The sequence below is a fragment of the Oryctolagus cuniculus genome, chromosome 2 (genome assembly GCF_051225735.1).
Source record: "Oryctolagus cuniculus isolate XC-2025 breed Fujian yellow rabbit chromosome 2, ASM5122573v1, whole genome shotgun sequence".
In the NCBI taxonomy this organism is placed as follows: domain Eukaryota; kingdom Metazoa; phylum Chordata; class Mammalia; order Lagomorpha; family Leporidae; genus Oryctolagus; species Oryctolagus cuniculus.
The window spans coordinates 94945937-94967710 of record NC_142868.1 but is presented as its reverse complement, the minus strand read 5'-3'; the positions used below and the strand labels follow the sequence as shown (position 1 = coordinate 94967710).

Sequence of the window (21774 nt, the reverse complement as noted above, 5' to 3'; positions counted from 1 at the left end):
CAAAAAGAAAAACAGTGAAATCCATGCAGTCTTTTTTATATAGAATCTGCAGTTTCCATGAGCCTTCTGAAGAACTTCCACAACTGAAGGCCACGAGAGTCCTGTGGAACCTGCTGATGAAGCCGAACTCCAGCCACGGCCCTTGCTTGTGGTCAGCTGACAAACCGCCAATCAGGGAGCAGAGGGGAGCGGCCAGACTTCCACGTGGACTTCCCATTGACCACACTACAAAGTTTAAAGGGATGACCAAGCTCCCTGGAGAACGAAAAGTTTGCAATGCATTCCATAGAGAAGAGAAGACCAAAAAGTTGAGGCGAGATGAGACGAGAGAGAAACAAAGTCACCAACTGGTGGCCCACGTCACCACGGAGCAGGAAGGGCACCCAGGTGTGCGTTCACTTTGTGAAAATGGACTGCGTGCCTACTCCATGCCAGCCATGTGTCAGTGGATTTTCCCAAAAAACAAGACTGGCAGGCCAGCCATGGACACGCGGAGAGGCTGAGCCTCGCTCAGGTTTTCTTGCTAGACCGGTCTCTGACTAACCAGCAAGGTAGCATGGGAGCAGCACGAAGCGCTAAGAGGAAAGCACACAATTCACCTCTTCACTCGAGGAGAAGCCGTGAAGTACCTCGTTTGCCAGGCACTGCGGAAGCATCTTCCTCACTTGCTGCATAGATGCTGCAGGCGACTGGCCTCGAACACAGGTCAGCCCTTACTGCCAAGGCAGAGGCAGAGACCACACGACCATGTCGACTGTAAGTGTGAAACCAGGGGCGGAAGAGTTCTACAAAGGACTCAATGGAGAGAGAAACAGGGACACGCGAGGGAGGCCACGGCACATGGGGACCACGCAAGGCTAAGAGGCGTGGCCTTATCTACCAGTGGACTATGATGACCGTGTGCTGTCAGACACATGGGAGGTAGAAAAGAAGGCCAGGTAAGAGGTCATCACGGTGACTTCCCATGACAATGAAATTAGTGGAGGCAGTGGAATACACAGGGAATATGGGCTATGCAACACAAAGGACGCCTGAATGAATTTGGAAACTCAAAAATAAACTCTATTTTGGGGCTGGCGCTGTGGTGTAGCCGGCATCCCATATGGGTGCTGGTTCAAGTCCTGGCTGCTCCACCTCTGATCCAGCTCTCTGCTGTAGCCTGGGAAAGCAGTAGAAGATGGCCAAGTCCTTGGGACCCTGCACCCACATGGGAGCCCAGAAGAAGTGTCTGGCTCCAGGCTTCGGATTGGTCCAGCTCTGGCCGTTATCACCATTTGCGGAGTGAACCAGCGGATGGAAGAGCCCTCTCTGCCTCTCTGCCACTCTGCCTTTCAAATAAACAAATACATCTTAAAAAAAAAAAAAAAAAAAAGCAAACAAACAAAAAAAACCTGTATTTTGCAAAGGGGAGACGGTAGGGACCCAGCACTTGAGCCATCACCACTGCCTCCTGGGGTCTGCCTTAGCAGGAGGATGAAGTCAGAAAGAGAGCCATCCATCAAACCTAGGCACTCCAATGTGCGACGGAGGCGCCTTAACCTCCAGCCCAAACTCACCCCTGGAGATTTACTGGAAAAGCGTGGAGCAGGACTAGGGTCAGATTCCAAGAAGAGATAAGATTCAAAACTGAGCGACGTGTCTAGTGACACAAAGGGGAGGCCAGAAAGGGATGAGGCTTCAGGAACAAGTCTAGGACGTTCATTCGGAAGTGACTTTGGGAGAAACAACCTGTAGAAATGCACGTAGCAATTAGGACGGAGATCAGGGTTGGATGTCCGTGTTTTGGGAAATGATATGGTTGGTAAGGATGCCACGGGAATGGCCTGGCAGACGACACTGGAGGGCTGCAGAAAGGAGAAGGGGATAGCAGACGAATCAAAGCAAGCAGGAAGTCAAAGCTCCAGTCAAGATGAAGCACGCCAGTGCGTGGGCGGCGGTCAGGCCTGATCAGCTAGCTGACATCAAAAGGCTTCTGGGGCAGCCTCGTTCAGAATGGCTGAGGGCCACTGTAGGACACAGCGGGTTAAGCTACCCCCTGCGATACTGGCATCTCGAATCAGAGCACCAGTTCAAGTCCTAGCATTCTGCTTCTGATCCGGCTTCCTGCTCACGCACCTGGGAATGCAGCGGAGGATGGCTGACGTCTTTGGGTCCCTGCCACCCATGTGGGAGACCAGGATGGAGTTGCTGGTTCCTGGCTTCTGCCTGGCCTAGACTCTGCTATTGTAGCCATCTGGGGAGTAAACTAGCAGACGGAAGACCTCCCCACCCCTCACTCTGCCTTCCAAACAAATATTTCAAACATAAAATAGGCTACCTGAACAGTGGAGATGGCAGAGGGGACCTCAGAGATCACTTTGAGGTCCAAATCCCTGCTTTTAAAGTCAAGGACACACAGGCCTGCACAGTTCCGTGTGTTACCCAAGGTTACAGAGCCTCAACGCAGAGAAGCCAGGACCGAAAGCCAGCTGTCTTCTTCATCGCGGTATTTATTGATCTGGTCACTTATGTTTTCCAACATCCTATCTACAAATGATCTGAGGCCACGATCATCATTTTTTGTTAAAATCAACAGTGCAGTCAGACAGATGTATCCTGTAGAACAAGTATGAAAACCCACAATGACAGAAGCACTGCATCTGGAATCCAGCCGAGATCCTCTCTGCTCTGATGCTCACGTCCTGGACAGCTGCTGGGAGCAACTCCGACAGAAGACAGAGACACGATGACTCAGAGAACGAATGAAGAACAGACAAAAATGGGGGAGGCGGGGCGGTCCCTGAGGTTCAGGGAACCCCACGGTCAGCCAGCACAGCAAAGCAGCCACCTGCAAGGCCAGGGAGAACTGATTCAGACCCAATACGGCCACGGAGACTACCCGGCTGGCCCTGGCACTGGCACGACCCCGCACCCTTGCAGGCAGCAGCAAACACCCGCTCGACTGCTCAGGACTCTGCTCCTCCACTGGCAGGAGGAGACACGAAGCCAGACTACACAGACAGGAGGCCACTTCTCCCTGACTTCCCTGAGCTATCTGAGGGGTCACATGGTGAGGAAGTCCGAATCACTTCCAGCTGCCTCTGCACCTGTCCCCCGGTGTGAGTGCAAGGGTCTGACAGGCTCGTCCTGGCTTCGGGGGAAGGAGGCTCTCCAGGGGCTTGCCAAGCCTCGGCCTGCTGCCTCCTGTGGACTCTACAGTATCTTCCTGGCCCACTTAACATTCACTGCAAAAATCCTACGTGTGCCTGTTGCCTGGAGGCTGCGCCCAGTGCACGTCTCTGGGAGGTCAGGGGCCAACAGGTCTAAGCAGGAGAGAAGCAGTGACTCAGGACCCAGAGGTCGAGGGCGTGGCTCTGCCACTTCTCTGAAGTCAACCTGGCAGAGAACAGCAGCGGCGACTCCAACAAAGGGCACGGCAGGGCCAGCACTTGGGACAAGCGGGAACAAAATATGCTCAGGAAATGTTTCAACACACAAACGAGTTATGTTAGATGGGCTCCACAAAAGCTTTTGAACTCTGACTCGGTCACAGGGTTCTTGCACAAGAAATAAATCTGACAGCTCTTATTCAGAAATTAAAAAAAAAAAAAAAGGGAATAAAAGGATGATCCAAGCTTATCAGCAACCTCAAAAGCCACCACAAGCAGGGGATGTGACTGTGTCCATAGGCCACTGAGATGGGCGGGGTCTGAGGGAGGTGGGCCACTTCCAGGAAGAGGACTTACAAGACAACCATGTGTCTGGTTCCCTGGGCCCACCCTCGGGTCCCAGCCCACACGAGGAGCTGAGGGGCAGGAAATGAGAGGAGCGAACATCTGCTGACTGCACACTCTGCCCCGACTAAACACTGCAGCAGCCACATGTGTATCACCTCATTCTGTCCTGCTGACAAGTCTAATGAGGTCACCTTCCCACTTTACGGCTAATAAAACGGACGTTCTGAAGATTATGTCACACTGCCGATGGGCGGAAGAGCTGTCCCTTGCCCTGGGAATGCTGATTGCATGTGGCATCTCATGTGGGAGCATCAGGGTTTGATGCCCAGATCTGGCTCCTCAATCCAGTTTTCTTGCTAATGCAGACAGATCCTGGGAGGCTACAGGAACTGGGTCTCTGCCATTCTCATGGGAGACCTCAACGGAGGTCCTGGAATCTGGCTCTGGCCTGGCCAACTTCAACCACTGCAGGCATGTAAGGAGTGAACCAGAGGACACGAGTGTTTTTTCTCTTTCTCTCAAAAGAAAGAAGGGGTGGGGTAAGTTTAATTTTAGTACGCTAGCACTTCAAAGTCTAATTATTTCCAATATACAGTCACAGAAAGAAAAGACAGAATCACCAACTCAAAGAATTTAATATTCAGGGGGGATGCCGTGGAGTGGTGGGTTAAGGCCACCACTTGGGATGCCTGCATCAAGTATCTGAGGGCAGGACTGAGTCTGGCTCCTGGACTTCTTCTTCTTCTTTTTTTTTTTTTTTACAGGCAGAGTTAGACAATGAGAAAGAGAGAGAGAGAGAGAGAGAAAGGTCTTCCTTCCGCCGGTTCACCCCCCAAACAGCTGCCACAGCTGGAGCACTGCCCCGATCTGAAGCCAGGAGCCAGATGCCCCCTCCTTGTCTCCCATGCGGGTACAGGGCCCAAGCACTTGGGCGATCCTCCACTGCCCTCCTGGGTCACAGCAGAGAGCCAGACTGGAAGAGGAGCAACCGGGACAGAATCTGGCACCCCAACTGGGACTAGAACCCGGGGTGCCGGTGCCGCAGGCAGAGGATTAGCCAAGTGAGCCACGGCACCGGCCCTCCTTGGCTTCTAATCCAGCTTCCTGCAAATACACTATGGGATGCAGGAGATGATGGTTCAAGTGTTTGGGCCCTTGTCACCCACGTGGGAGACCCAGATGGAGCTTCTGGCTCCTGGGCTTCAGTCTGGCCCAGCCCAGGGTGTTTCAAGCATTTGGGGAGTGAACCAGAGGATAAAAGATTTCTCTCTCTCTCTCTCTCTCTCTCTAGCTTTGCCTTTCAAGTAGATAAAAATATTTAAAAAAATACTTCATTCATTAAAAAAATTTAATAGTCATGCACCTGTGGACCTATGGAAGGGTTGTACCACGAAAGTACCCAAGAGCTTATCTGCCTTCATTGTTCTGACTTATGTTCAAAGTATACACACGAAACTTGAACAGCACAAAAGCTACCACCTAGGGCCAGTGCCGGTAGCTCTGCAGGCTAAGCCTCTGCCTGCGGCACTGGCATCCCACATGGGTGCCGGTTCATGACCCGGCTGTTCCTCTTCTGATCCAGGTCTCTGCTAATGGCCTGGGGAAAGCAATGAAGTGCTTGGGCCCTTGCACCCAGGTCTGGAAGCTCCTGACTCCTGGCTTTGGATCTGCCCAGCTCCAGCCGTCGAGGCCATTTGGGAAGTGAACCAGCGGAGGGTAGACCTCTCTGTCTTTCCCTCTCTCTGCTGTCACTCTGCCTCTGGAATCAAATAAATAAATAAATAAAACTCTGCACATGACTCCAGCTTCCTGCAGACGTACACCCTGGGAGGCAGTGGTGATGGCTCAAGCTCTTGGGTCCCTGTCACCCATGTGGGAGACCTGGATGTAGTTCCTGGTTTTGGCCTGGCCCAGCCCCAGCTGTTGTGAGCATCTGAGGAAGGTGGCAGATGGGAGCTCGCTCTCTCTCAAATAAATAATACAACTGTTTTTTTTTTTTCTACAAAAGTACACCCAGACCAAAAGAATATAAAACAATGAGATGCCCTATCAGTATAAGTAGGGGATTACCTGAGAAAGGACAAAGCTATATATGAAGAAGTAGACATGTACTTGAGCCAATAATGTAAAGAGTTCCTTGGTAACTACTTACTAAATGTGTAAATAATCCAATAAGAGAAAGGAAAATGTCTGCGAGAATAAGACCAAAGGAAAAACCACACTTGACAAACTAACCAGACACACAATAAAAGCTGCCCACAAAAACAAAAGAATATTTCCCAACCCGCTAACCTGTCTTCTACCCAACAAAATGGAGAACAATCAGGTAATCTGGCCCCTGAGAAAAAAATCAAGAAACCACCCAAGCGTAGGTTGCATGGGGTGAGCCCCGTGGCAGGCTCTCCAGGGAACAAGCAGATTCCTGACCTAGGGGTTAGTCCTCGAGGCAGACAGAGGGTCTCCAGGGGACCCACATGGGCCTAACTCTTTCAGCTTTCCTATTTGACAACACCCCCACTCCCCCCAAAAAAGTTCAAGCAGACAAAAAAAAGTTTATATATACAGCTTCAAAAGATGGAGGGTGGAAGAGATGAAAATGGTGCCAATCTCCAGAGAGCAGGAAGGGGCAGGGGCAAATATTCAAAGATGAACTCTGGGGCAAATCTAAACCTCAGATCACAGCGACTCACGCCAACAACCCTGGGGACTGCTCTGCTCTTAAGAACACACAGCTCAGCAAGGCTCTCTGAGCGCTGACGCTCCAGGTGGGAACCGCGTGCCGACTCAGCGTGCCCGGGTTCCCTCCCGGAGTGGGCCCAGCTCCAGGAGACTCCAGCGTGACCTCTGCTGTGCAGGTCACTGCAGCCAGCCTGACCTCCTCGGAGAGCGAGGTGGACACTCCCATCTGAGGACGCCGACAGCGTCAAGGGACGGAATGAGGGCGGTTTTTCCTACGCTTGTGGCTGGCAAAGAACCGCCTACGTGGCAGTGGAAAAATTCATTGCCAGGCGACAAAATCCTTCAGATGACAACCGATTCCACCGCTGGCCATTCCAGGAAAAGCAGGGAGGGGAGCTTTCTAATGGGGAAGGAAATCTGGTATTCCGCGTTCATCATAATTCACCTCATGACTGGTCAGGAAGGAAGGGGTTAGGGTTAGGGTTAGGGTTAGGGTTAGGGTTAGGGTTAGGGTAACCTTGCTGGCTTTCCCACTCCAGCAGGGCCCCCTCGGCCCCCATCCCCACCCTCTCTAAAGGTCAAAGGACCAAAACTGCCTCCCTTCTGTGCTCGGCAGGCATGCACAGGGGCGCCACACTCTCTCCTGGAAGGGTGCGGCCTGACTCCCAGGGCTGGGATTTACCAATGTCGCTCAGCAAGGTGAGGATGGCTCCTTCCCGCAGGCCGCAGCAGTTCTCAAACTGGTTCAGGTACTGTGGAGAAGGTGGGAACAGGTGTCAGAGCAGCCGGGCACGCGCCTCCATCGCAGCCAGCGGGCTGAGGGCCGACCCTGGACATGGGCACTGGGACCCCCGCTTTGGAGGAGGCCTGGGCAGCGGGGCTGGCAGGAATTGGCCTGAGGAGGAAGGGAAGCAGCAGGGAGAACTCCCGTCCTTGGACGGCTGGCCCTGGCGGCAGGTGTTGGAGTCACCCTGTGACGAGGCATTCTCCAGTCTCCCGGCTGCGAAGCGGGCCAGAGTCCAGGCCCTGCCCCAGCGATTCCCTGCCCTGCAGAGCCCCCTGAAGGAGGCAGGCAGGCGGCCACTGGACAACACCCTCCGACCACTTCCCTGTCGCCTCGCCACGCACGGTGATGATCAAAGCCGAGAGCAGCTAAGGAGCACTTGCAACGTGTCTGGCACCAGCTGCCATGTACACGGCTTAGCTCAGGGAAGCTTCGTCCCTGCAGGTGTTCAGTTAACCCTCCAGGCTAGCATGAGGCAACGGCGGTTCCCGTGTCAGAGTTAGGAAACAAGAGATGAGAGGAGTCAGATATCTGCCAGCTCACGGGGCCCTCGGAGGGCAGAGCCAGACGTGACTCCCCGGCTCTCCTGGCCTCTCATCTTACCAAGGGGCTCAACGTGCTGCTGGGAGCTGGCATTGGATGGAGACGACAGAGAAAGCCACCTCCCGGCTGAGCCTCGGACTCGTGACCAACGGTCAAGAGCCTCTACCTGCTCGGGCACAGACTCCACTTTCAGATCTGTTCTGACTTGCACATCTGCCCCTGTGCAGGACAAGCTCATCTCCCTGTGCCCAAGGTCAGAGATTCTGAACTTTTTCAGGGAGGGGGCTGAACTTTTCCAGAAAGGCTACTTGGTTTGAACAAATGGAACAATCGATCAAGTGTTCTAGCAGCAGTGGCCTTCGGAGTGACAGCAGGGACAGAAGACGCCATCGCTTCCTGCCTCCCCGGGTCACCCCGCAGCCCACACTGGGTCAATCAGGTTGAAATCCCCATCGTCCCCTCCCTGGCCCACTGGCTGGCTCTGCCTCTGCCTGACTTCAGAGCCCTCCGTCATCCTGCCCAGCCCACCGACTACCCACTCGAGTGCAGCGTGCCTTTATCTGCCACTGCAGGCAGGAACCCGATGACTGTCAAAGGTTAGGAAAATAAGGCTCCCATTTCTCATCGCTTATCAGTCCCTTGCTCAGAGGTCATGCCAGAGCGCGCTCACATCCTGCCGTGACGCTGCCCACCGCCCACCGCCCACCGCAGGAGAAAGTGGTGCATCAACCCTCGTGGAAATTTTCCTTTCAAAAAAAAAAAAAGAAGAAGAAGCTGGAAAGGCCAGAATAGAAACAGAAATGAAAACAGCACGTGAGAGGAGTCTGGGAAACTTCCAGGTGAAGACAGAGTCAAGTGCAGGGCATTCCTGGCCCCAGCATCGGGGCCTTGCAGGGTGCAGAGGGGAGGGGAGCTGCACGCACACACGTACACACACTCACAGGCTCACATGCGTGAACACACATACACTCACATAAACACACAAACACACACACTCATATGCTCACATAAATGCACATTCATACACACATACACACACTCATACACTCACATAAACGCACAAACACACACACTCATACGCTCACATAAATGCACATTCATACACACATACACACACTCATACACTCACATGCGTGAACACACACTCATACGCTCACATAAACGCACAAACACACACACTCATACGCTCACATAAACACACAAACACACACACTCATACACTCACATAAATGCACATTCATACACACATACACACTCATACACTCACATGCGTGAACACACACTCATACACTCAAACACATACTCTCACATAAACGCACACTCGTACACACATACACACACTCACACAAATGCACATATACACACTCACAATCGTGTACACACTTACACATACACTCATACACACTCACTCTCACACAAACTCACACACACTCTCATCAGAGTTTTCATTTTCGTAAATCAGTGTGGCTCTGCTCAGTTTCCCAGACGGAGAGAGGGCCTGCAGTGGGACTCACAGCACTGTGGCCTAAACACTGCTCCTGAAGCTGTGTGAGGTCTGATAGTTGACTTGACCTCTCCGGGCCATGACACCCGCTGGTAACACAGGATCCCATCTGCACCAGCGTCACAGGGTGGTTAGGGATCAAGCGAGGGACTGTCTTAGAGATGCCCTGGGAAGTCGGCACACAGAACCATCCCTGCACTGGGAAGGCTGCCTCTGCCCACCCTGAACTCAGGGAAGAGAAGCCGAGGTGGTGAGAAGGAAGGCAAAACCCAGCAGGTGAGTCAGTGGGGGACCTGTAGCCCCATCCCAGCTGCCTGATTACTAACTAAGCCAGTTCCCTTCCTGCTACGCCTGGTGACTGCGTGTGGTGCCCCACATCTGTGGAGGCCAAGCCCTCCTAATAAGGACAGTGGCGATGCTGCCGCTGAGACCGATGGCCCCAGCACACAAGGGTGGAAACGTTTACTCTGGAGCTCAGCCAGCCTTTCCCCACAGCCCTGGTCACAGTGTAGAACGCACGGCAAGCCCCTCCCTGCCGCTTTCCTGACAGCCTCTGACTCAGCCTCCGACTCCACCCATGTCACCCCAACGCGGGCATGGCCGGGGCAGCCCCTCCGCGTCCCACCTTGCGGAGGTCTCCTCCTTGGCAGTACTCCATGGCCAGCAGGGGCAGGTCGTTGGGCGCCAAGTTCTGCATCCCCTCGGGGACATCCCGGGCGGCCACCACGTTTGGGTGGTTCAGCCTAGGAAGGAGGAGAAACCAGTGAGGGCAGACCCCAGCTTCAGCTCACCCACTCCTCCCGCCCTCCACGACAGCCAAGTCTACCTTACGAGAGCCCTCAGCAATCAACAGAGGAGACGCCTGTCCAGAAACGCACAGTGTATCCCAGAGTCTGCCCGGCTAGCTCCACTTGCAGCAGCACGAGGTCAAGACCTGAGTGCAGGCATAACTGAGCCTGCTTTGGAGACAGAGCAGGGAGCATTTCCAAACGTGGGCACGCAGGCCAGGGCGCCTGGTCGGCAAGCTTGGCAGAGTGAGCACCTGATTGACGTCTTCTAGGCTGGCTCATCCGCCCAAACGCTTCACTAGCCGGGGGACAGCACCCATCAAGTGGATCGACACACCCTGCCTGCACCCTGGGGAGTAAATACCAACAGCAGTGCCATAGCACTGGGGAGCTGCACCCCTCCCTGAAAAAAAAGGATCTTCTGCCAAAGGATCATAAACAAAACCGACCAAAAGACCCCGTGTAGACTTTAACTGCTACTCTTCCCACCATCGTGAGTAGTGCAGTCACTGGGGACAGCGTTCTGACACAGTGGGTAAAGCTACCACGTGTGACACCGGCATCCCGTATGGGTGCCAATTCACATCCCAGCTGCTCCACTCCTGATCCAGCTCCTATTAATGGCCTGGGAAAAGCAGCAGCAGATGGTCCGAGTGTTTAGGCCCCTGCACCCACGTGGGAGACCCAGATGAAGCTCCTGACTCCTGGCTTTGGCTTGGTCCAGCCCTGGCCACTGCAGCCACTGAGGGAGTGAACCAGCAGATGGAAGATCTCTCTCTCTGTAATGCTGGCTCTCAAATGAATAAACCAACCTTCAAAAAAAAGAGGAAGAGGAGGAGTCACCCATCCACACAGCCTTGCTGGCACCCAGCTGGAGGAGAGGCACAACTTTGCCACACGCAGCAATGGGGCCGTTGCTCCAGATCCACACCGGGGTCCCTAGAGGCCACTCCACCACAGCTGTCTGGCAGCCCAGGCCCTCACCTTCTCATGATCTGGATCTCAAGACACCAGCGCTCTCGGTTCCGTGGGCTCAGCTCCTGCCGGCACTGCTTGATGGCGATCTGCTCGCCTGTCTCCTGTCGAAAGAGAACGTTGGGAACCGGCACAATGAACAGCCAATGCAGAGAGCGTGCCGGAGCGCGAGCAAGCAAGCTACGTGGGAGTGGCTCCCGGCCTCAGGCACAGCGCCCCAGGGCCCCTGCCAGTCGGCTGCTCCCTCACCCCTCACCCCACCTGCCCTTCCTGCTGCCTCACCTCCACCCACCCAGAATCAAAGCTTCTGAGGCCTTGCTCTGCAGCCTCGGTGGCCATTCCTGCCCAGAGGGATCAGCCCCTCTGCACACCGGCTGGGGCCCCAGAGGCTGAGCCACACCGCACCGCTAGCATGTGACCGCTCTGACCTAGAAAGCATTGCATGGCACGTTCACCCAGCAGAGCACACAGACGCACACTCGGATGCTTCAAACTCCAGCGGTGCCATTTGCCAGCTGTGTGACCTTGGGCACACCCGCATGTCTGACTCAGTTTCTCCACGCACCTTTCAGGGCTGTCATGACAATGAGCACCTGGCAGCGCACCTCCACCTCCCACAGGTCCTCTTGTCATGGGGAACCTTCCCACGCTCGGCTCCAGCCCATGTTTCTGGCCCATCTCCTGCAACTCTGCCACCCGACACTGCATGTATCTCCCAATTAGTCTTTTTGCTGTAGTATAATAGGGTTTTTCTTCCCCTTGTCTTTGTTCAATTACAGACTTGTCCATCCTCATGGGCTGCAACCTCTACGTAAGTAACGAAAGTCCTTTAACCATGCTTTCTTGAACTGAACAGAAGGCAGATTACAATTCTGGGAGGAATAACTGACTGCATGACTGGCTCCTGAGGTACACCAGGGAGCTGGGGGGACAAGCCAGAAAGCGAGGGCCATGAGGCAACACTGTTGGCAGCAGCGAGCAGAGCAGCTCCATCTGCCACAAGGGCAGTCTGCACTATGCCCTGGGCCTGCCCAGAAGGCAGAAGCTGGGAGCATCACTGAGGGACAGCAGCGGCCTCTGGCAGCAGCTAGCGTAGCTCCACAGTGCCAACATCCTGTGTAGTCCATGCACCTGCAGCAAGAACATCTCCAAGGGCCACAGCCTGTAAGACGTTACGGTGGCCGGCGCCGCGGCTCACTAGGCTAATCCTCCACCTTGCGGCACTGGCACACCGGGTTCTAGTCCCGGTCGGGGCGCCGGATTCTGTCCCGGTTACCCCTCTTCCAGGCCAGCTCTCTGCTGTGGCCAGGGAGTGCAATGGAGGATGGCCCAAGTGCTTGGGCCCTGCACCCCATGGGAGACCAGGAGAAGCACCTGGCTCCTGCCATCGGATCAGCGCGGTGTGCCGGCCGCGGCAGCCATTGGAGGGTGAACCAACGGCAAAAGAAGACCTTTCTCTCTCTCTCTCTCTCTCTCTCTCTCTCACTGTCCACTCTGCCTGTCAAAAAAATAAATAAAAATAAAAAACAAAACAAAACTCTACTGTTCTCACTTAAAAGATGTCCTGGAGGCCCTGCTGGCAATCTGTTTTCCGAGTTCATGACAACGCATGCTGAAAAGGATCCCAGCTCTTGTTAAGTGCAGCAACTGCTGTGGTACTGAATGGGACTCAGACACACAGCAAAACCTGGAGTGCCATCCAACTGCGTGCCAGCCTCGTCCTTACCGAACTGGTCAGGATTCCTACAGGAGCAAGGACCCACCTAGTAAACACAGGAAAAGTGGAAATCTCCAAACACAACCAGAGTCACTGATCAATAAAGAAATCCTTTCCATGGGTTTTCAATAATTTCAGATAAGGTGGAGGTATCTTAACCATTACAGCTCCTGTGCCAGCGGACAGACACTGAGAACACCTCTAAGATAGTCCTAGAAGTTGCTTTTATTAAAGGTTAATATTGCTTTGGTTAAGCTCTCCATCAAGCAGTTACCTCATGTGCCTACTTTTGAAGAAAAAGCTCTATGGAAATATAACTCATGTACTAAACATTCATCCATTTAAAGCAGGCAACTCAGTGGATTTTGGTATACTCAAGAGTTGTGCTGCCAAAAATCAGTCAACTGTACAATGCTTGCTTACCCCCCCAAAGAAGCCCATACCCATCAGCGGTCCCTCTCCATTTCCTTGAACCCCTCCCCCCAGCCCCTGGCAACCACCAGTCCACTCTCTGGCTCCACGGAATCGCCTGTTCTGGTGGTATAAATGGAATCATACAGTATGTGCCCATTTGTGACAGGCAACTTTCACGTGGCAGTGTTTCCAAAGCCTGCCCATGTTGTGACCGTATCCAGCCTGGGGCAGTCATCCTGGCTAACCAGTCACTCTCTTCTTGTCTTTGTCTACTAGTAACCTTGATATCTGTCTTTGATTCTGAGGCTCTCTGAAGAGCTGACCTCTTTCGATAACTGCAAGTCCCGGGGCAGGCACTGGGTGCAGTGGCTGAGATGCAGTTTGGGGCACCTGCATCCTATATGGGAGCGTCTGGGTTTGCGTCCCAACTCTGTTCTCCATTTCAACCTCCTGCTTATGTACACCCTGGGAAACAGCAGGGGACGGCTCAAGCACCTAGGTCCTTGCTACCCACATGGGGAGATCTGACTTGCGCTGCTGGCTCCTGGCTTCGGCCCAGCCCAGTCTCAGCTGACGCAGAGATTTGGTGAGTGAACCAATGGACCAACAATCTCTTCTGAATAAATTTAACATTTTTTAAACTATAACTCCTGTTGCTATTGAATCAGTTAGTGCAACTGTACAAGTGTCCTTGGGTGGGAGCCCACCTAACACTTCTCGAGGGTTCAGAGAGATAGCACAGGACATTTGTTCAATCACTGTGCAGACAGCTGTATGCAGCAAAGCCCTGCACCCTCTCCCCCATGGGCGTCCCAATGCCTCGGTCTGTTCTCAGGCCAACAGAATCCGGTTTCAAGTTTCCCTCCCCATGTGTGTTCAAACTCAAACCTTTCTGTACAGTTCTGCCGTGGCTTCATCAATAATACCTCTGAAGGATGATGCCGGCTACAGTTTGAATGTCTGTTCCTCCCAAACTGATGCCCAAACGTAGCTACCACTGTTAACCTACGAAGAAGTCAACCTTTTGAGAGGCAAATTAAGCCACGGGGCAGTGGGCAGGGTTGACGCCTTTTTACAAGTTTGGCCCTCTTGTGCCTCCACCAAGTGACACCACTGCCAGAAGACTGTCACCGGCCGCTGGCGCCTGGGCCTTGGACCTCTCGGTCTCCAGGAACAACTTTCTCTGCGTCATAGATGACTGCATCTCAGGCACTGTGGCGGCAAATGGACTGAGACCCGTTACAGACCCTTGCTTCCCGTCCCGCAGGGCCTCCCAACACTCAGATCTCGCTCCGCAGCATCCCATAGGACAGGGGCGGATGGGCCAAGCTGTGATAGGAAACATGGTTCCACCCTCTGTTCCCCGTGCAGATTATCATACGCAGGGGTTAGAAGATGCTGTGACTCATGGTTTGTTACCTCAGAATGACTCTGAGACTCTAAGCCAAGATACTAAAAACTCTGCACCTACTTAACTTCAAAACACAGAATGGTATATTCACCTCTTGTTGTCATTTAACAAAGGAGCACGAACTTGGTGGCTTAAAACAACACAGATTCATTTCCTTCTAGTTCTGTGCACTGGACGTCTGACAGGCGCCTCAGCAAGCTGTGTTCCTCCTGGAGAACAGAGAAGAACCTGCTTCCTGCCTTCCCAGCTTCTAGGGCAGCCTTGCAGCCCTTGCTCACGGCACCCGCCCACTCTCAAAGCCAGCAGGGACAGGCTGAGCCTCCAACTCTGCTCCCGACAGTGCCAGACACCTTGTGGGCACAGGAGGCAGGAGCACTGGCTCAGGAGCTGAGTAGGTCAGGTTGAGCTGCTTATGTAACTCACGGGGGTCCTGGCCCGGGAGCAGGGAGGACGCCACCTCTTCCAGTGACAGCGGTTAAAACGCAGTGTCTGTGGCGTAAGCTTGGAGAAAACGCTAACAGCACCCCTTCCTTTTTCTGGTCCTGCACTGGTGTCATTGTCCTGACTCACAGCCTTCTCTTCCACTCGGGCCACCAGGTCTACCTCCTTGAAAGATCCACGTTCCAGTTCTCCGGGAGCCTTCTCTTCCCTCGCAAGGCTCAGAAAGGAAGACGTGGATGAAGCACTCGGTACAGCCGGCCCACACGGACTCTCCACACAGGGCAGCCGTTATCACGCCCACACAATCTAGTGCTTAGATTTAGGTTTAATGTATTCCTAAGCATTCCTCTCACCGACTCAGAGCCCAAGCACACTGGGCACAAAGCTCAGGAGCCGGCTCAGTGATTTCTCAGTAAACCGAGTGGATCAGTCTTATTTAAGACTTGGAGACACATACACGTAGATAAGCTGAAGTGAACTTGGTCTTGCCCGTGGAAGGCACAAGTGAAGGTTGGTACTACTTCACAGCAAAGATAAGTAACACCTTCCTTCTAACAGGCAGACGTGCATTGCCTCGGTCACTCTCAGAAATATTCCACAGGGCCTCTCTCCCATCAAAGTGCAGAGGCTATAAACTGCAAGGCTCTCGGGACATTTCCAGATGCTTCCAGAGGGCACTGGCCCACAGCCTGCCAGCCATGCTGGGCATCCAGAGTTGAGGGGATCGGTATCTTAAGTACCACCACAGTCCACGGGGAAAGTTGCCACTCAAAGTCAAGGAGCTGACCAGCGACGGAGCCAGGATTTGAGCCCAGGTCTGTGCAAGTTTGAGAGATGTATCTTCCCCCTTACTCCTAAAAGGTGCTGTGGCTGAGGCCACTCAAGTTACCTCCTTTTCCTCTTCCTTTGTATTTACAAGGTCTTACTGAAACTATCACCCTATGCAGCTGGGCCTGACGAACGGCTTGTGCTCACCTGGGCTGAGGTTCAAGGGAGGTGCTTGGAAGAAGACACAAAGAAACCAGGGAACCTGGGGTGGGGTCCCATGGCACACCACTCGACACAGGGAAATCCTCTTTGGAGTTCTCTGCTCAACAAGGAGGACATACATTTGGTCCTCCAAAGAACTGTTTGTCCCTCCGTGCTTCAAAATGGCTTAGATTGATGGTGGAGGTTACAGGAATCCCTAAGAAACATCCTCATCTCGGTTCCCCCCTACAGAGCAGCCCCACGCCACAGGGGAGGAAGCAGGAGGCTGGGATGCAGAGACGCAGGTTCCAAACCTGCTCCTTTACGCCCTAGCTTGGCCCCTTGGCAACTTATGTGACTTCTTTGTCATTGAGTTTCCTCAGCTCAGTGGGAAGGAGGACAAGATTCCTTCCTGCCGGCGTTACTGTGAGGCCTGGAGCAGAAGCACGGAAATCACCTTGCCTAACTATTCTAGGTTCCCACTAAGGGGTGGGTCTGATGGTTAGGTACCCCTTCTCCAACTGAGGAGCCCACTGTTTGGCTCCGGCTTGTAATTTCTCTTCAAACACACAAACCACATATACTCTGTCTCTGTCTGTCTGTCTGTCTGTCAACACAGTACATAGAGTATTGTGCGAAAGGTACATTGTGAAGTACAATCATTGCTCTTGACGAGAGCTAAGTCGCCAACACTGCCAGATCCCAGCTGCTTTCTTCGAGAGGCTCTGGAGGAGGGTATCCGTCTCCAGGCCTGGACACTGCTTAAAGACCTCTCTCTCCATAATACCCCCGCAGCCCGTGGGATCTCCCAGACTGAGACCCACCCAGGAGGATGTAGAGATTCTTGGGTACCTGGGCAAGCATCCTCTGAGGATTTTTTAAGTGTTCAGCTCCTCTCCTGCCCGCAACCCCGCTAATTTTACCTCCAAAGTATCTTCTAAAACTCCCCAACTCCCACCATCAGCTTTCCGACTAGGACTACTCCAGCTCCAGCATGGCCCCCCCACTCACTGGGAAGGGGCCTCGCTAGCACCAGCCACCTCACTGTTCAACAGCCAGGAATTTGGCGAGGGCTGGTTGGTGATTTGAAATCAGCCATGGTGGGAGTGGGTACCCCATGAAAATTGGCACAGAACCAGGGCATTTTTCTGGGAGCTAAAAAATTTTCCTAGCACCCTGCTGCCTGCCTGGGTCCCTTGCAATCTGTCCCTGAAGTTAGAACTTCCTTCCAATATTGTCCCATTTCTCTCTGGATCGAAACAAAACCCTCTTGATTTAAACTATGAAGTCCTGCAGTCTTTCACCTGCTGCTCTCACTGAACTTCACCTGGTCCTCCCTCCAGTGACACTGGCCACCAGCTGCAGCTCCACAGGGCCTCTGCACAGACTACCTCTGCCCAGCTAACTTCTATCAGTCTCTCGGGTCTCAGCACAAGCACCAATTCCTAACCCCTGGCTGATCCCACCTCCCTGTCTACGGTCTCTGTCTGCTGGGTCCCACTCTCTAGTTGCATTTAGCATAGTTAGGAGTTTACAGGTATAATTAGTTGATTAAAGGCTCTTTCTCCTCTCTGCCATTCTACCCATAGCAGACATTCAATAAATATACAGGGGTTGACTGAATGAAAAGATTTTGTACACCCAACCATACACAACACAGTTGCTGTGGAGGAATTGCAAGAAATGCAAAGCTAGACTGGAACTCAGAGCTTCCTACAGACAAAAAAGCGGGACATGAGGCATGTCAAAACGCATGGTGACAAAGAATTCAGTGGAAGGACCGCTTCCCACAGAGCGAAGCAGTTCGTGACGGGCTCACAGAGGAAGTGGTCTAGCGCTGCTCCTGGAGAGATGAGCAGAATTCATGCGAAGGCTCTGAGGAGAGGGGCTTGTCCCACAGGAGTGCTCAGCAGACCAGCCCGCGGGAGCCAGCAGCGACGCTGGACTCTGGAGGAGTCGGTCTTACGGACAACTAAGGCTTTACAACAAGGGAAGACCTGCATGGTGGTAACTGGGAGCACTAACCCCCACACACATTCCTGGGCCCTAATCAAGGCCGGAAACAAACCCCATGTGGCAGCAGCTTTCCCAGCAGGCGGCACAGGGAGGCCGTTCTGAGCCGGAGATGACAGGCACATGGTACGCCTGCATGGAACGCTGTTTTGAAGGAATTCAGGCTGTTTCCAGTTCTGAACTAAGCCGTCTAGAAGCAGCCCAGGCCGGTACAGGGAGGCCAGAGAAGAATCTGACCCTGGCTGTCCTGTGACCAGGACGAGTTTAAGACGGTTACATTTCTGAGGCCTCCCCAGTCATAGGTTTGCGGGAATCCCAGTTTCCAAGCTGGCTGTGAGAAGCCTACCACCCAGGCCCGCAGTCTCCTTCCTCCGGGGTCCTTCCATCCTCGTGGAACCGACAGCACTCAGAACTGTCCTCCATGTCTGCCTGGAGCGACCTGGATATGGCCAGCCTCCATGACCCTTTCTGCATGCTGCAGCCAGGCTCCCAAAAAGGGTTTGCAATCTGGGGCGGGCGCTGTAGTGCAGCAGGTTAAAGCCCTGGCTTGAAGCGCCGGCATCCCATATGGGTGCCTGTTCTAGTCCCAGCTGCTCCTCTTCCAGTCCAGCTCTCTGCTGTGGCCAGGGAAAGCAGTAGAAGATGGCCCAAGTCCTTGGGCTCCTGCACCCCTGTGGGAGACCCGGAAGAAGCTCCTGGCTCCTGGCTTTGGATCGGCACAGTTCCAGCCGTTGCAGCCAATTGGGGAGTGAACCAGCGGATGGAAGACCTCTCTCTCTCTGTCTACCTCTCTCTGTAACTCTGTCTTTTAAATAAATAAAAATAAATCTTGAAAAAAAAAGGGGGGGTTTGCAATCTGCCATCCCTTTAGTGCAGAAAGCCACTTTTGCATTAAATCCCCTTCCAGGACTGCAGTGGTGGGGAGCTCACTGTAGCTATTTGGTAACTGAGGGCTCCTACAAATTGGGATCCACAAACATAAAAAATAAATTAAGCTTTTCTAGTACTAACTGCACAGCAACCCTCTCAGAGCAGCACCATGTGGCCCTCTGGGACTGAGGAAAGTGGGCATCCCACAAGGCTGGGGTGGCCCGGGGCCTGTGGAGATCTGTGCAGGTCACCTGTGCCCCTCTCAGGCAGAATTAGGGAATGCATTACTCAATTTATGAATGCGACGCTCACCCAACAAACATGGGCTTCGAGTCCTGAGGAGAGCTTCAGTGCATGTACTTCCTGCACATGTGACAGAACTGACACTGGCCCCGTGAGAAGCTCAGCCAGACACCTGAGGGGTAAAGTCGATGAGACTCTACCCAGATCTAAAAAGAAGTCAACCCAAACAACTCCAAGCTGTAAAAGTCATCGAAATACAAAATTTTCACTCATTAACAATGTGATAGTTCTCACTGTCATGCAAATCTGTGTGTTTTGTGCTGTACAGTGCTTAGCAACAGTGGGAAGACATAATTATCAAATACTTTAAGTATTATAAATTTTTCAATAATAAATACTTGAGGGGCCATCGCTGTGGCATAGCAGGTAAAGCTACTGCCTACAGCGCCAGCATCCCATATGGCCACCAGTTCCAGGCCCGGCTGCTCCTCTTCCAATCCAACTCTCTGCTACGGCCTGGAAAAGCAGGTAGAAGATGGCCCAAGTCCTTGGGCCCCTGCACCTGCATGGGAGATCTGGAAGAAGCCCCCAGCTCCTGGCTTCAGATCGGCCCAGCTCTGGCCATTGCAGCCATTTGGGGAGTGAACCAGCAGATGGAAGACCCGTCTCTCTCTCTCTCTCTCTCTCTCTCTCTCTCTACCTCTCCCTGTAACTCTGCCTTCCAAATAAATAAATAAATCTTTAGAAATACAAATGTAAATAAGTAAATATTTGATTATTTTCATCCTTAAAAATTTTCTCTGTATGTTTTAGAATATGGAACACACCGGTACATGGTGTGCTGGTAGACAATATCCTAACCTCAGCATAGCTCCAGAACTGAATATATACTTCTTTAGGAGGCACGGTCAACACGGCCCAGGGATCAAAGTCTAGATGGGTCCGCTGAGCTTGGCCACTGCCCCTTCTCACTCCCTCCGGAAGGCCAGGCCAAGGGGAGGCCCCAGCCGTGCGAGCAGGGAGGAGCCGAGGCTGCGGGAGCCCTACCTGATTGTGCCAGCGGATGACGTTTCCGAAGCCCCCAGTTCCCAGGCGTTCTTTCATTTCCCAGGCCCCGCAGGTCTGGGTTGGCAGCGAAGGCGACCAGCTCATGCTGACGTCCTGTTAAGTCTGTAAGGAATTTGGGGTGGAGTCGGGGCACAAAAGGTTAAAGTGCGAAACCGAGCAGCTGAACTGATTTTCATTTGTGTCCAGAAACCGGGTCGTAAGGTCGGTCGCGCTGTCTGGGGTCTTCCCCACCCCCCAAGTCACCCCAGGGAGACGATGCTCCACCCCCAGGGCCACTCCCCGGACGGCGGCCACGCGCGCCAAGCGGTCACGCGTGTCCGCAGCCAGCCCGGCCGCCCGTGCGCCTGGGCTCGGCGACCCCCACCCGCAGCGGCACGGCGCGTGCGCGCCGCGAACCGCTACTGCCCGCCCACGCCGGGGTTCCTCGGGGCCTCCGTGGGGAGACAGGCGGGGAGCCCCCGAGCGAGCACCCACGCGGACCTGGGGTCTGTGGGGGGCCGGGGCCTGCGCCGCCCGCGGGACTCACCTGTCGGCGGGGACGCGGGGCGGGGGCCAGGCTCCCGGGGCTGGGGACGCGGGGGCCGGGGGACCACACGGGGGGCTCTGACACCCCCCCACCGAAGACATGAAAATGCGGGAACCTTAAACCAGCCAGCCCAGCGCCACTTCCTCAAACACTTCCTGACCTGACGTCACGGACCACGTGGCCGCGCTTAAAGGGGCCGCGCCCTGCCGCGGTCGCGCGAGCCGGGCCTGCTCCTGAGGCCTGTAGCGCGGGAACCCCAGCTGTGGGGCGGGGGGCGGTTGTTTGGAAGGCCCGGACGACTCTGGAGGGTGCTGGGCCGAGTGTGCTCTCCGGGGGGGGCGAGCGCAGCCCTGAAACGGAAGCCCCCCCCGCGGCGCTCCCGGGCTTTCACCGGGGAGTCACCGGGAAACTTCCCGCGCCCGCCGCCAGCACGACTGTTTACCGGGAGCGCCGTCCCGGGCCTGGCGCGGGGGTCCTCAGAAGTGACGCAGCGCGCACAGGAAAGGAAGGGAAATGCTTTTGGCCCCAGCGTGCGCCTAAACCCGAGGTTCAGCGTCCTGACTGGGGAAATGGGGGAGAGGCCCTCAGCCCGCGCTCCTCTCTCATCTGCTTCTCACTGTTGTGAGGAGACGGTGTGCATGTATTTTACTCAAGCAGGAAAAACGTATTAAAGGAGACCTGAGGGGGCCTGGCACAGCGGGTTTGAGACCCGGCTGCTCCACTTCCCATCCAGCTCTGCTGTGGCCTGGGGAAGCAGTGGAAGATGGCCCGAGTCCTTGGGCCCCTGCACCTGCGTAGGAGACCAGGAAGAAGCTCCTGGCTCTTGGCTCCAGATCGGCGCAGCTTCGGCTGTTGCAGACGTCTGGGCAGTGAACCAGCAGATGGAAGACCTCTCTCTGTCCCCTCCACACCCCACCCCCGTCTCTGCCTCTCCCCTCTCTCTGTAACTCTGACTTTCAAATAAATAAATAAATAAATAAAGGACACCTGAGGAGGATAATATTCACAACTCCAGGCACGGCCCTAAACTCTGTTCTTAAACATTTTTTTACTCAACGCTTTGGCAGCCTTACCAATTGCACAATACCACATTATTGCCATCCCATTTTGCAG

The 21774-nt window shown here is 54.0% G+C and overlaps 1 protein-coding gene across 9 annotated transcripts in view; it reads right to left on the bottom strand.

Annotated features, from left to right (window-relative positions):
* IKBKB (inhibitor of nuclear factor kappa B kinase subunit beta) overlaps positions 1-20844 on the bottom strand; it is a 45439-nt gene extending 24595 nt beyond the window's left edge. For 5 of the 9 annotated variants that reach the window (XR_016229134.1, XM_051832411.2, XM_051832412.2 and 2 more), the window contains exons 1-5: positions 20662-20829; positions 20115-20237; positions 10999-11093; positions 9852-9969; positions 7078-7147 (exon numbers count right to left, since the gene is read on the bottom strand). Coding sequence is in view for 7 of the 9 variants with exons in the window: in XM_051832411.2 (XP_051688371.1) it covers positions 7078-7147; positions 9852-9969; positions 10999-11093; positions 20115-20219 (388 nt within the window). In the remaining 2 variants the exon portion in view is untranslated. Of the gene's footprint in view, positions 1-7077; positions 7148-9851; positions 9970-10052; positions 10827-10998; positions 11094-20114; positions 20238-20661 lie in introns of all 9 variants that reach the window. The other 4 variants (XR_011386389.2, XM_051832409.3, XM_070068618.2 and 1 more) reach the window with 3 other exon arrangements.
* Positions 20845-21774: the final 930 nt, after the last annotated feature.